The 12,834-nt window shown below is 42.7% G+C and overlaps 1 protein-coding gene across 1 annotated transcript in view; it reads right to left on the bottom strand.

Annotated features, from left to right (window-relative positions):
* The window catches only part of myzap (myocardial zonula adherens protein), a 52,737-nt gene that overhangs the window by 11,869 nt on the left and 28,034 nt on the right, over window positions 1–12,834 (bottom strand). Inside the window, exons 3-8 of the mRNA XM_078530312.1 lie at window positions 11,096–11,179; window positions 10,265–10,405; window positions 8,844–8,936; window positions 6,066–6,179; window positions 4,419–4,571; window positions 1,433–1,558 (exon numbers count right to left, since the gene is read on the bottom strand). Of these exons, the coding sequence (XP_078386438.1) occupies window positions 1,433–1,558; window positions 4,419–4,571; window positions 6,066–6,179; window positions 8,844–8,936; window positions 10,265–10,405; window positions 11,096–11,179 (711 nt within the window). The remainder of the gene's footprint in view (window positions 1–1,432; window positions 1,559–4,418; window positions 4,572–6,065; window positions 6,180–8,843; window positions 8,937–10,264; window positions 10,406–11,095; window positions 11,180–12,834) is intronic.

A 12,834-nucleotide genomic window follows, 5' to 3' on the forward strand; every position in this document is an offset into this window, starting at 1 on the left:
AAAAACAGAGAATGCTGGGTGTACTCTGCAGGTCTGGCAGCATCTTAGAGAGAGAGAAAAACACAGTCCGTGCCTCTAGACAGAGTGTGATGTTGCCATAGAACTCCCACTCTAAGGAATTATTTTGAAAGTTCATCACCCAGAAGTGTTTACTCTGCTTCTCTCTCAATAGGAGCTGCCTGACCTGCTGTGGATTTTCAGCATTTTATGTTTCTAATCCCTTTCCTCACTTCCTAGGTTAGAGTTTGCTGTTTAGCTTGTTGAATGGATGTACCTTTAACAAGCTGCAGCATTTCATTTTTTAGTAATAAAGTGAATGAGCTCTACATTTACTTGACCCTTACATTGGCCATTTAAAACCAACAGATGATTCCTCCATTAAAATGTGATTAAGTGATTTAAGCAATCACAATTTTACCCTCAAGTTGTTTCTAAATTTGGAAGACAAGTGTGGACACCCTCAACCAGAAAGTTTTAGCCAACAGTTATGGCCCAGATTTTGAATTAGAAAAGACAGTGAAACTATCCACATTCACCTTCAATACTCCTCAAACTAACAGCAACTTTGAGAACCTGCACATGGACAGCTGAACGTGGAAATCCAGAAGTTGTTGCTTCTCCAGAGACTGCACTTTTGAGGTCCCCCCCCGAATAATATAATCAATTAGAAATCACTGAATTGACGAGAACGTCCACACCTATGCTGTTAAAACCCTTGAAAAAGTTACCCTTATTGAATGAGGTGTAACTAGGTTTTTAACACCTCACTAAGTTTATAGTTACTCATAAACAGCCTCAATGGCCCTGAAAGAGTCATTTTATATCTGTTGCATCAAATTTCTCCATCATGATAAAAAATTTAAAATTAATTAAAATTAAAAATTAAAATTAAAAAATAAAAATAAAGCTTCTACTTTAACCCCATGGGTGTGCCCTAATAATTTATTTTGCTATCTGTAAAATTTTCAAGCAGATATGAAAGAATTCAGTGGCATTTCACTTTCTAGTTTGCTGTCTGTTGAACTCTACAGCACAGAGCCGCAGCGTTGTAATGGTGTAAACACAAAGAGAGAAAGCTAAAGCTGATGCAATCAGCTCTTGATGTGCTTTGCTTACTTGGGAGTTTTGTGGTTTCTATTCTCCAAGTTTAGAAGCAAATTTTGTCAGTGACGTTATCATATTGGTGTTTAATGCACTTGCAGTAAATGTCCCTCCTGACTTTTACCATAGTGTCGTTGAGATGGCAGTGCAGGACAAGTCGGCTCACTGATCACTGTGTACCACGGGATGAAGCAAGTTGGATAATGATAACCGACTTCAAAATGGAGATTGGCAAATGTGAAAGGGCTTGGATGAAGACCTCCTGTCAGGAAGCTTGTGATCCTCTCCCAGGCATAGGAAACGGGAGCACAGCAGTAATCCCCATACATACCTGAATGGCTTCCATTTCAGCCTTGTGCTGCCGCTCAGCCTCTTTCAGTTTAGCTTCATATTGACCATAGAGCTTCCTGGTCATATCCTGTATTGTACTGGCATTGGCTTCCTGAGAAGATTCTATCTATAATACAGTGACAACAAATAAATACAGTGTTTAACACAATATCAACTACCACTAGATTTTGATGTAATATATATACAAATAACGTTTATTTTAGAAACAGGATGAGGGAAAGGTGAGTGAGGTAGCAAAAACAATGAAACAAGTCTATCCTAGCAGAAAGGAGGCAGAATGCAGCCACATTCTAAGACAAATGCAAAATGAAGCTGCCCCAGTTTATATTGCTGGTTAAATAACTGTACTTAGATGCAGTGACTAGTAAATTGTGTTTGCTACTGCAACCAAACCACTTAGATGATCCACATCTCTCTGGACCGAGCTAACAGAAGCTTCTCTTCCAGTTTGCTCTAATTTCTAAATGACTCCATTATTGTTTATCGATTCACCTGAAGCCATTTTTTGGTTAAAAGACTTGTGTGTTGAAACTTATTTAAATGTAGATCCTGACATAGCTGGCTGGTGCTCAAGGGATTCAGTCCCTTCAACATAGGCAGACATGAATAGTGCATAAGCAAATACTGTATTGAAGCACAGCTGGATGTATGTGGCAGGACAGTGTCTGGACTGCTGCTGTACTCAACACTGAGACAGTCCACTAGAACATCCTGCTATTGCGATTGGATGGAATATATCAGCTGCCCACGACCTCCAGGCTCTCCAATCTAAGCAATACAGTTGTAGAGGGAGGCTTGGTCTTAATAGAGTCAGCTGTATAGTGTTCATTCAAAGGTTACTTTGTGGAGTATTTGCATTGCTGTCAACTGCAGTCCTGATTTCAGCAACAAACTGCCAATGTCTCAAGGTGGTGCCTGTCACTGAAAGCTAACATGCTGGTGCAGCAAGCGACTAGGAAGGCTAATGATATGTTAGCCTTTATCACAAGAGGACTTGAGCACAGGAGTAGCAAAGTCTTCCTTCAATTGTATAGAATCTTGGTTAGACCGCACCTGGAGTAGTGTGTGCAGTTTTGGTCCCTTTACCTTAGGAAGGATATTATTGCAATAGAGAGACTGCAACAAAGGTTCACCAAACTCATTCCCAGGATGGTGGGACTGTCCTATGAAGAGAGATTGGGGAAACTGGGCCTGCATTCTCTAGAGTTTCAAAGGTGATCTCATTGAAACCTACACAATACTTAAAAGGAATAGACAGACTAGATGCAGTAAGATGTTTCCTCTGGTTGGGGAGTCTAGAACCAGGGAACACAATTTCAAAATAAGGGGGAAGCCACTTAGGACAAAGATGAGGAAAATTTTTTTACTCAGAGGGTTGTGAATCTTTGGAATTCTCTACCCCCGAGGGCTGTGGAAGCTCAGTCTTTGAGTATGTTTAAAGAAGAGATGGGCAGATTTCTAAATGCCAATGACATAAAGGGATATGGGGATAGTGTGGAAAATGGCATTGAAGTCAGCCATGATTGTATTGAATGGTGGAGCAGGCTTGACGGGCTGAATGGCCTACTCCTGCTCCTATATTCCTTTGTTCCTGTCCAAAGCAAGGAAACCCAATAGCAAAAGCGTTGCTTTCAGTCCATACCTCTGTCGACAGCATAAAAGCAGAGGTTTCTCAGGTGCACTGAGTGACTGAAACATTCATTTCTGCTCTCTCCAAGTTAATATACACACAGGCATGCACCCTTCAGATATGGGGCTGGATTTTACTGCAGACTTTGGGACCCTGACATTGAGACCACATGATAACAATCAAATTACAATAATAATTACAATTCAAGTCAAGAATTCAGGTTTGGCCTGGAGTTCTCTTCACTTCATTCAAGTTCAGTGCAATTGCTGAACCTTGTGTCCAAGAATATTCCTGAAGCATTGTGACATGTTTACATGCGGGTGTTTGGTGTGAAATAATTGAACAAATACAAGCCTTTATGACTTCTCCTTCATTATTTCACCTCCTGCCCAGTCATCGGTAACAGCAAGTTCCATTTGTTTAGCAGTGTTTAGAATAATCAGTGTAGGGACTTCACTTAAAGTGCAAAGTTCTGCTTCATAGTTCTGACTAGAAGGTAAATATTAAATGAAGCAATTTGAACAATCAGTTTTGGCCTACGCTAGCCTCAAACTCCAGTGCCCTTTGAAAATGGCTGCATTGATGCTAGTTGTTTAAACAACAATTATTCTGAGCAATAGCTAGAAGCAAAAGACAACATATTGTCTTTTGTAAAAATTCTAATGTAAAATTTCAAAAGAAAAATACCTGTGAGCAACTGACGTCATCTTTTTAAAAGGTGTCATCATCCTTTTCTACAAGAGATTTTTTTAAACTGCCCTAAGCTATGGAAAATGTCAGAGTCTGATTATCATATCAGTTATGTGCTAAAGTTCCACCTGATATTTTCAGGGTATTTCCACATACAATTACCTTAATTTTTTCACACCATTAATGATGACCTATTGCTATATCTGGCATTAATGTGAAAGAAAGGGTTCAGGTATGTGGAGCTCTTTGAGTAGGCTGGAAGAACTTGAGTCAAAAGCTTAACTAGCTCACTTGTTGGGATACTGTTTGTGCTAGAAGCAGTTTAAAAAAGAGCAAAAGGATAAATCACATGAATGTGTGATCCAGGGTGTGAAGCTTCAACAACCAGGGGACAGATAAGAAAAGACAGGCACATTCCCACAATTTTCCATTAATGTTAAGGCACAATGATGCATTTGCAATATCTTATATCAATTACCCAATATTGTACACCATTTTTCACTACTTAACATGAGCTCAATGGAGTATCTAGTACAATATTCATATTTCAATAAAAAGGTACATGTTGTATCCAGTCTATTGTTAAGACTATTTGCTTGTTTAATGCTTCACTACGTGTGCAGTAATGGCTCAGTTCACTAATTACCCTGAGTTTCAGGTTCTGATTTTCAGCCTGCGCATTCTGTATCCGCTGATCCTTCTCTTTCATCTGCTCCAGTGACTGGTGATATGACTTTCGGAGTTGTTCCATTTCCTCCATCCTCTTGTTGGCCTGTACTGCTGAATCTAAGAGAGACTTCTAAAAAAAAAATAATGCACCCAGTCAAACATTCTATTCTGCTGTGTACTTTGGAAGCACAAACTAACCCGGAGTTTTATAACAACTGTTTTTCGCAGTTATTCAAAAACACTGATTACAGGAACATACCCGTGTTTGTTTCTTCATTGATAACTTACACATTTTAACAATGTTTTGAAAGAACTGTACTGTAGTGTGAGAATGATGCTAAAACCCCCAGGGCACTGGATCAAGGGATGGTCATTCAGTATTCCAGAGCACACAGATTCCTGTTGAATTAGAAGCTGGTGTCCTGAGCGTGAATGACAAATGCAGGAATCTATCGTAAGATCTCTCAGTCTGTGGAACCATTCTTGTTACCAAGATGGTGCAGTAAAAGCACCATTATAATTGTATCTGTGCAGCAGATGCAGGTCTACCTGGATTGGTACTTAAATGTTTGATAAATTCTGGGAGTTCTAATAGAACCTAAAGTTGCAAGTTTCTGCTACTATTGTGCGAGAGCGACCGGTGAACATTTGATTCTGTTCTTCCAGGGTTTAAAAATTGTGGAATCCGTATATCCTGCAATCTTTCCTTATTATTAAATACTTACACTTTTAAAATCTACACTTTTAAAACCTAAGATTGCTCTCATTGTGGAGTGGGAACTTTTAACTATGGCCTAAATGTTTCTTGTGACTTTCTGCAATGATGTAAAACAGGCGCCAGCCAGTTTCATCTCCAATGACATTTATTGCCATAGAAAATGAGGTCAGGTGTAAAATGGCTGCCAGTTCTCTATTTTTTTTTCTTCTTTATTCTTTCATGGGATGTGGGCGTCACTGGCAAGGCCAGCATTTGTTGCCCATCCCTAATTGCTCTGGAACTGAGTCGCTTGCTAGGCAATTTCGGAGAGCAGTTAAGACACATTGTTGTAGGTCTGGATTCATACGTAGGCCAGACCAGGTTAAGGACAGCAGATTTCCTTCCCTAAAGAGCATTAGTGAACCAGATGGGTTTTTATGACAATCGAAGATAGTTTCATGGTCACCTTTACTAAGACCAGATTTTAATTCCAGATTTATTAATTAAATTTGAACCCATGTCCCCAGAGCATTAGTATGGACCTCTGGGTTACTAGTTCAGTGACATTACAACTATGCCACTGTCTCTGCCACCATCTCCCCACAACACCACCCCCGCTCCCACCATCACACAAAGTCAAAATCTACCCCACTATGTTTCTACCCCCTGCTGTGTCCGGTGGTTTCAAATTTATTCATTAGAGTGTGCTTTCAACTTTAACATTTAAAGCATAGGGCTGCCTTTCAAGACAACAGGACAGCTCAAGGTTCCAGAGGCACTGATAAAAATCACTCAGCTTCAACTTCATGTTCCGTGAAAACCCCAAGCAAGCAAGTACACCCCAGGATATCTATTACATAACAGCCAGACGCCCAACAGTGATGTGACACTGCTGCAGCAACCAAGATCAGTGATTAATTTCTCGACCTGCATGTCAATCGTCAGAGTTGTCAGGGATCTGTTCATCTGGTTGTACTGCTCGAGGGCTGAAGAATTATTCCTCACCTCTTTCTGCAGGGACGCCTGCTGGGCCTCAGAGATCTGAAACAGAATAAGCGAGAGTTACTCTCCGGCTCTGCCAAAACACTGGACTCGTATTTTTCTGCAGCTGAACATCTTCTGCAGCTTCCCTTTGTGAAAGCGTTTTTATCAAATCGCTTTGAAATCCATAGTTCGTTAGGGGAGTATACAAAACCATGATGAAAATTGCATCGGGTTTAATTAGACGTGCAAAATGCAGATGCACTAAGGGAAGCAACAAGTCTTGGATAGGAACATAGGAAAAGGAGAATGGCATTCAGTCCCTCGAGCCAATGCCACCATTCAGTTAAGATCATGCCTGATCTATACCTCAATGATATTTATCTGCTGCAGTTCCATATCCCCTGATACCCTTACGTAACAAAAATCTAATGATCTCCATCTTGAAAGTTCCAATTGTTCTGGCATCCACAGCCCTGTGAGGTTGGGGATCTCCAGCTTTCTACTAACCTTTTTGGGCTTTTTCCTTTTTGTTTATTCATTCACAGGGATAATGCGTATCACTGGCAAGACCAGCATTTATTGCCCATCTCTAAGTGCCCTCGAGAAGGTAGCGCGCCACCTTCCTGAGCTGCTGCAGTCCATGTGGCGCGTGGTGTAGGTACTCCCACAGTGCTGTTAGTGCGTGCCAGGATTTTGGCACAGCAGCGACGAAGGAGTGGCAACATCGTTCTGAGTCAGGAAGGTGTGTGACGGAGGGGAATTTGGAGTTGATGGTATTCCCGTGTGCCTGCTGCCTTTGACCTTCTAGATGGTAAGAGGTTGAGAGTTTCGTCAGGGGTGGGGGTGGGTTCTGTCGAAGAATCATGCAACAAAATGCTTCTTGATTTCCTTCCTAAATGACCTCGTTCTAATTTAAGATCATATCTCCATAATGAGTTAATGGTGACTCAGCACCAATGCTGTGGTTTTCATTCCAATTTGCTGCTCAAGTGGCCGTTAGTTGCAACGTATCAGAGTTCCAGGATGTTGGGTTCTTGAATAAATCTTGGAAAGCTCTACTCCAGGAGTGTGGATCACAACTGCGGGCAGAGATTGAAGATTCTGCAGTTACATCACTGCTGACTTAGTGAATGAGACTCTGAGCTGGGAACTAAATTTACCCTTGTATGTAAACCTGCACTAAAAAAAAGCCAGGAGAAAAATCCAGTGGACTATCATTTAACCAACAATGTGTCCAAAAACCTTGAGCAACAGAAATTTTTTCTTTTGAGTTATCAGCAGTCACAGATTGCAACTCTTTCGAGTACAATCACAGTTCTTGGTTTCCAGGAGTGGGACATGAACCCACAACCCTCTGATTCAAAGGCAAGGGTGCTATGAACTGAGCCACAGCTGACACCTCCCTTTTCTTGAGCAACAGAAATGCCAACCAAATCCAGCAGGTGGCACTCATTTCCTATAAAGCTGAGCACCATTGCGAGCTGAGGTGCATTCATGCGATTCACCATTACAGTCAGCCATCACATTAATGAGGTGCTTCAGTGCGGAGATGTCTATCACTTCTCTCATATCCTTTATTTTTCACTACTCGTGCAAGCCCAAATTAACAATCGACATTACAGCCCATCTGTCCCCGCAATTTTGAGCCAGGTATGACGGTGGAACATTTCACCTGGAGAATGTTGGCACTCCATTTACTCCAGCCCCTAGATTGGCACCTCTCCTTAATCCAGGCACCCAGTTAAAAGCCTTGCAGAGATATACACAGTTTGCTACTGTTTACACAGTCATTGGAAACTGGCTGTGGAAGCTATTGTAAAAGGAGTCAGCCTCAATACCATAAATTTTAAGAAGTATTTACTGTGAATCTTCAATTATAATGCCCTCCCACATATATTCTGACTCACCTGTACATTGGGCTTCATAACAGATCCACTGGTTGCAAGTTCCAGGTGAATGAAGCTATAAACCTTTTGCACTTGCAGCAGTTTGGCAAACATGTATCAACATTCCTTTCTCGTACCCACGAAATAATACCGCATTCTCTTATGTGTAAATAGTTGTAGGAGGGGAAGATCTTATACCCAACCATTTATGGGTATATTATCAAAGGCAATTATTTCAGAACGATTAACAACGGAATAGACAAGGGTTTGCAGTTACGAGGCTTTTAGTGAGCACTCATTTCGTTACCGGAGACAATACACCCACCTGAATATTTTTTGAAAAACATAAAGGTGGAATTTTACGCCAAATCAATGGCTCGCCGCGTTTTCCGGTCCCAGCCCTGCACCCCCCGCCGCAATGGGGCCGTAAAATTCCGTCCACAAATAAACCAGTTCCCTTTATAACCGGGGGAACTTGTTGAAAATCCTGAATGTAAAGCGCTCAGCTTTAAAAAATTAAGCAAGAAAGAAAACTGGTCCTGGATTTTTCTGGACTGGGAATTAAATTAATGTGGTAAATTCTGACCTTGGGCAAATCTAGTGTGAAATGAGCAATAGCGAGTTGGCAACTAGTTTGCCATGTCTCCCGATTTATATTTCCATTGACATCAATTAGGCTGTTGATTTGCGCATTCCACACTCTCACAGTCAATAATCAACCCCCAGGGTCTTATCTTCAGGATTGAGCTGTTTAATACTCTGCGCGACGAACAGCACCATCAGCAGGGACTTAGATGGTAAAATGATCACGTAAATTCCAGGCATTCCAGCCTACCTTCATTTCATTTGCCAGCTCTTGTATTTTCTCCTTCATTCCACTGAACTCACCAAACATTTGCTGTCTGACTTTCTCCAGTGAATGCCTCACCTGAATATAAAGCAAACAAACAATGCATCAAACGGTGACAGGATTCTACCTAAACTCTCCAAGCCAATCTCCCATCCTTTACAGGAACGGCTTTCAATCCACGATTTTTTTCACTCAGCCTTTTTTCCAAATAAACCCAAGGTGTGGTTCTGTCAGGGGGCACCTCGATCAGAGAATCAGCATTGCAGTAGTCTAGCTGGATCTCAAACAGTCCGCTCTGTGGGCATAACCCTCTGTTGGGATTGTGGGATCGAGCCCACATATCCCCCATTAACTGGCGGATGGGCAAACCCAGTTGGATGTCTCCACACCAACTCACAACACACATTACAATGGCTCGAGAACCCACACTTCCAGGTCCATTGCGCCCACAGAAAGCTTCCCTTTGAGACGCTGGTGCTACTCAGTTAAGGAAACCCAATGAGAAGGTGTGGTTAAACCTCTCGCAATATCCAGTATACCTCTCATCCGGAGTAAGACCAACACCACTGAGAACCGATTTTAAATGACCGTTCATCTCTTTGCTATGTGCAAAATGGCTGTTAATGTTCACAATGTTAATGACTGTACTTCAAAGCAATTCATTAAATCTTTTTGACAATTATGGAGAAAGATGAAAAGGGTGTTATATGAATACAAGCTCTTCTGTACAGATTATTGTGTAGGACATAACAGGGTTTCGCCCATTTCTTCCCTGTAAAGCCAGATTTCAATATTTCCATCCATACTTCAGCCTGTCACTAAAGAAGAAAATAACTTATAATATTTATTTAGCACTTATCACGAACAGGGGACATCCCAAAGGACTTTACAGCCAATTAAGTATCTTTGGAGTGTAGTGACTGTTGGGATGAAGGAAACAAAGGAACCAATTTTCACACAGCAAGCTCCCACAGACAGCTGTGAAGAAACAAAAAGCACCAGGACCAGGAGTTTAAATATTTCTGTAGATTTTACAGAACTTTCCCTTTTTAAAGACATCTCCTTCTCCTTACACCCACGCACTTCAACCAGGAATGCAGGTGGCTCTGACTAAAGACTCGCATCACACCGAGGTGGACCAACCTCCTTAGACAGGCAGGTAACACTCGTTTGCCCTGAGATGAACTGAACTGTTGCCACGTGACTCTTCCCTCGTGGCCTGGCCAGAAACCAGTGGCACTGGCCTCATGGTGGAGCGGCTAAAAAGTACCAAGTGTCAAATTCAGGGCAGAGCCGGAAATGCAAACTCACCTGGGTCCCTTTCCTAGGTTTTTAAACAAACTGAACAAGACAGTGCCCATCAGTCAAGCAAGCTGAATAGCGACGCGGAACATTGACTAGCTCACCTCCTTAATGTAGTTCATCTCCTCTTTAAGCTGGTTAACTGACCATTCATACACAACCACCTCTGCCTTATTGGCGTCAGCTCGCTGCACCACACCGTACACCCGAGGAGATGCCTCTGAACCCAAGCCATTGGAAAGATGCTGCAACAAGAAAAAAGCATCATTCTGTTACTTCAGTGTTTTAGGTCACGTCGGGAAAGATTTGTTCTGTGTGCAATAATACTATAAACTCATCCTTTCGAAGTATGTTCAGGATTTCCCTGCCCAGAGGAAATGTCCCCCATGTGTTGTCCCTGCTTGGTTACCTGAAAGGGCACATGCAACTGGTAGGGTTCCAAGAGCAAAGGGATAACAGTGGGAAAACAGACGTGACACCTCGATAATTAAATGGCGTGCTTCCACAAGAAATTACTCTAGCACCCTCAAATGTAGCAAAAGCCAAGGATCAGGACAGAGCTGGCACACAAAAGAGAGCCATTTCGCGCTTGGTGATGGGTGGAAATTTAATTTTGCAGAGAACCAGTAATCGATAAAGAGTTCTGCTGAAGGGTCGTGAGGACTCGAAACGTCAACTCTTTTCTTCTCCGCCGATGCTGCCAGACCTGCTGAGTTTTTCCAGGTAATTCTGTTTTTGTTTTGGATTTCCAGCATCCGCAGTTTTTTGTTTTTATCGATAAAGAGTGGCAGGAAGAGATTTCAAATGGCCAACAGGCAAGAGGTGAGATTGTGACAGAACACCTACCCAATGCACAGCAGAACAGGGCAAACTGGAGGATGTGCCAATGTTGTTTTGAACAGATATGTATGTCTTTATTTATGACAATGACTAACCCGTGTAGATGATTCTGTGCTGTTCCTGTCAGGTTGGAGAAATCCATTGCGGTTCCTATTGATTCCTGTGTTTGTTTTCTCCTCCTGGAGCAAGAAAGCAGTTTGACTGGGGTGGTTACAGAATTGGAAGACACATAGTTAACTCTGAATATCATTTGCCCTTTTCTCCTTTTAAAGTGGGCAAGAGACAAAAGAAAGAATCCCAGTGGAAAAATATCAATTGGAGCAAGACCATCAAATATTATACGACAAAAGTAAAATGCTGTCCTGCTGGTGACAGACCCGAAACACAGGCTGGGATTTTACAGAGCCAATCAGCACAGGCACCATGATAGGGAGGCCGGGTGAATCGGGCGAGAATACCTGCTTTGCTAATTTGTCCACGGGGAGTGGGTGTTGCTGGCTGGACCAGCATATATTGCCCATCCCTAATTGCCTTTGAGAAGGCAGTGGTGAGCTGTCTTCTTGAACCACTGCAGTCCATGTGGTGTAGGTACACCCACAGTGCTGTTAGGAAGGGAGTTCCAGGATTTTGACCCAGTGACAGTGAAGGAACGGTGATATACTTCCAAGTCAGGATGGTGAATGGGTGGGAGGGGGAACTTCCAGGCGGTGGTGTTCCCATCTCTCTGCTGCCCTTGTCCTTCTAGATGGTAGTGGTCGTGGGTTTGGAAGGGGCTGTTGAAGGAGCCTTGGTGAGTTCCTGCTGTGCATCTTGTAGATGATACTCACTGCTGCCACTGTGCGTCAATGGTGGAGGAAATTAATGTTTTGTGAATGGGGTACCAATAAAGCGGGCTGCTTTGTCTTGGATGGTGTCAAGTTTCTTGAGTGTTGTGGGAGCTGCACTCATCCAGGCAAGTGGGGAGTATTCCATCACACTCCTGACTTGTGCCTTGTAGATGGTGGACAGACTTTGGGGAGTCAGGAAGTGAATTATCCACCACAGGATTCCTAGCCTCGGACCTGCTTTTGTAGCCACAGTATTTATATGGCTAGTCCAGTTCAGCTTCTGGTCAATGGTAACCCCTAGGATGTTGATAGTGGGGGATTCAGCGATGGTAATGCCATTGAATGTCAAGGAGTGATGGTTAAATTCTCTCTTGTTGGAGATGGTCATTGCCTAGCACATGTTTGATACAAACGTTACTTGCCACTTGTCACCACAAGCCTGGATATTGTCCAGGTCTTGCTACATTTGAACATGGACTGCTTCAGTATCTGAGGAGTTGCGAATGGTGCTGAACATTGTGTAATCATCAGCGAACATCCCCACTTCTGACCTTATGATGGAGGGGAAGGTCATTGATGAAGCAGCTGAAGATGGTTGGGCCGAGGACACTACCCTGAGGAACTCCTGCACTGATGTCCTGGAGCTGAGATGATTGACCTACAACAACCACAACCATCTTTCTTTGTGCTAGGTATGACTCCAACCAGCGGAGAGTTTCCCCCTCAATTCCCACTGTCCCCAGTTTTGCTAGGGCTCCTTGATGCTCAGTCAAATGTTGCCTTGAGTCAAAGGGCAGTCACTCTCACCTCACCAAAAGCAAACTTGTCTCCAATTAAGTGGGAGGGCAGGAAGAGCCCATCAGTGGAATCCCACTGGTGTCGGGGTGTCAATTAGGCTCATTCAAGGTACACTTAAAGCCACACTTAAAGCCAATTATCCATGAGCCCACAGGAATTTATTGGTGGCTCAGGAATTTAATGTGATTCGCATGGATCTCCTGTAGTTC

Source organism: Cetorhinus maximus, chromosome 26 (assembly GCF_964194155.1).
Source record: "Cetorhinus maximus chromosome 26, sCetMax3.hap1.1, whole genome shotgun sequence".
NCBI classification, from domain to species: domain Eukaryota; kingdom Metazoa; phylum Chordata; class Chondrichthyes; order Lamniformes; family Cetorhinidae; genus Cetorhinus; species Cetorhinus maximus.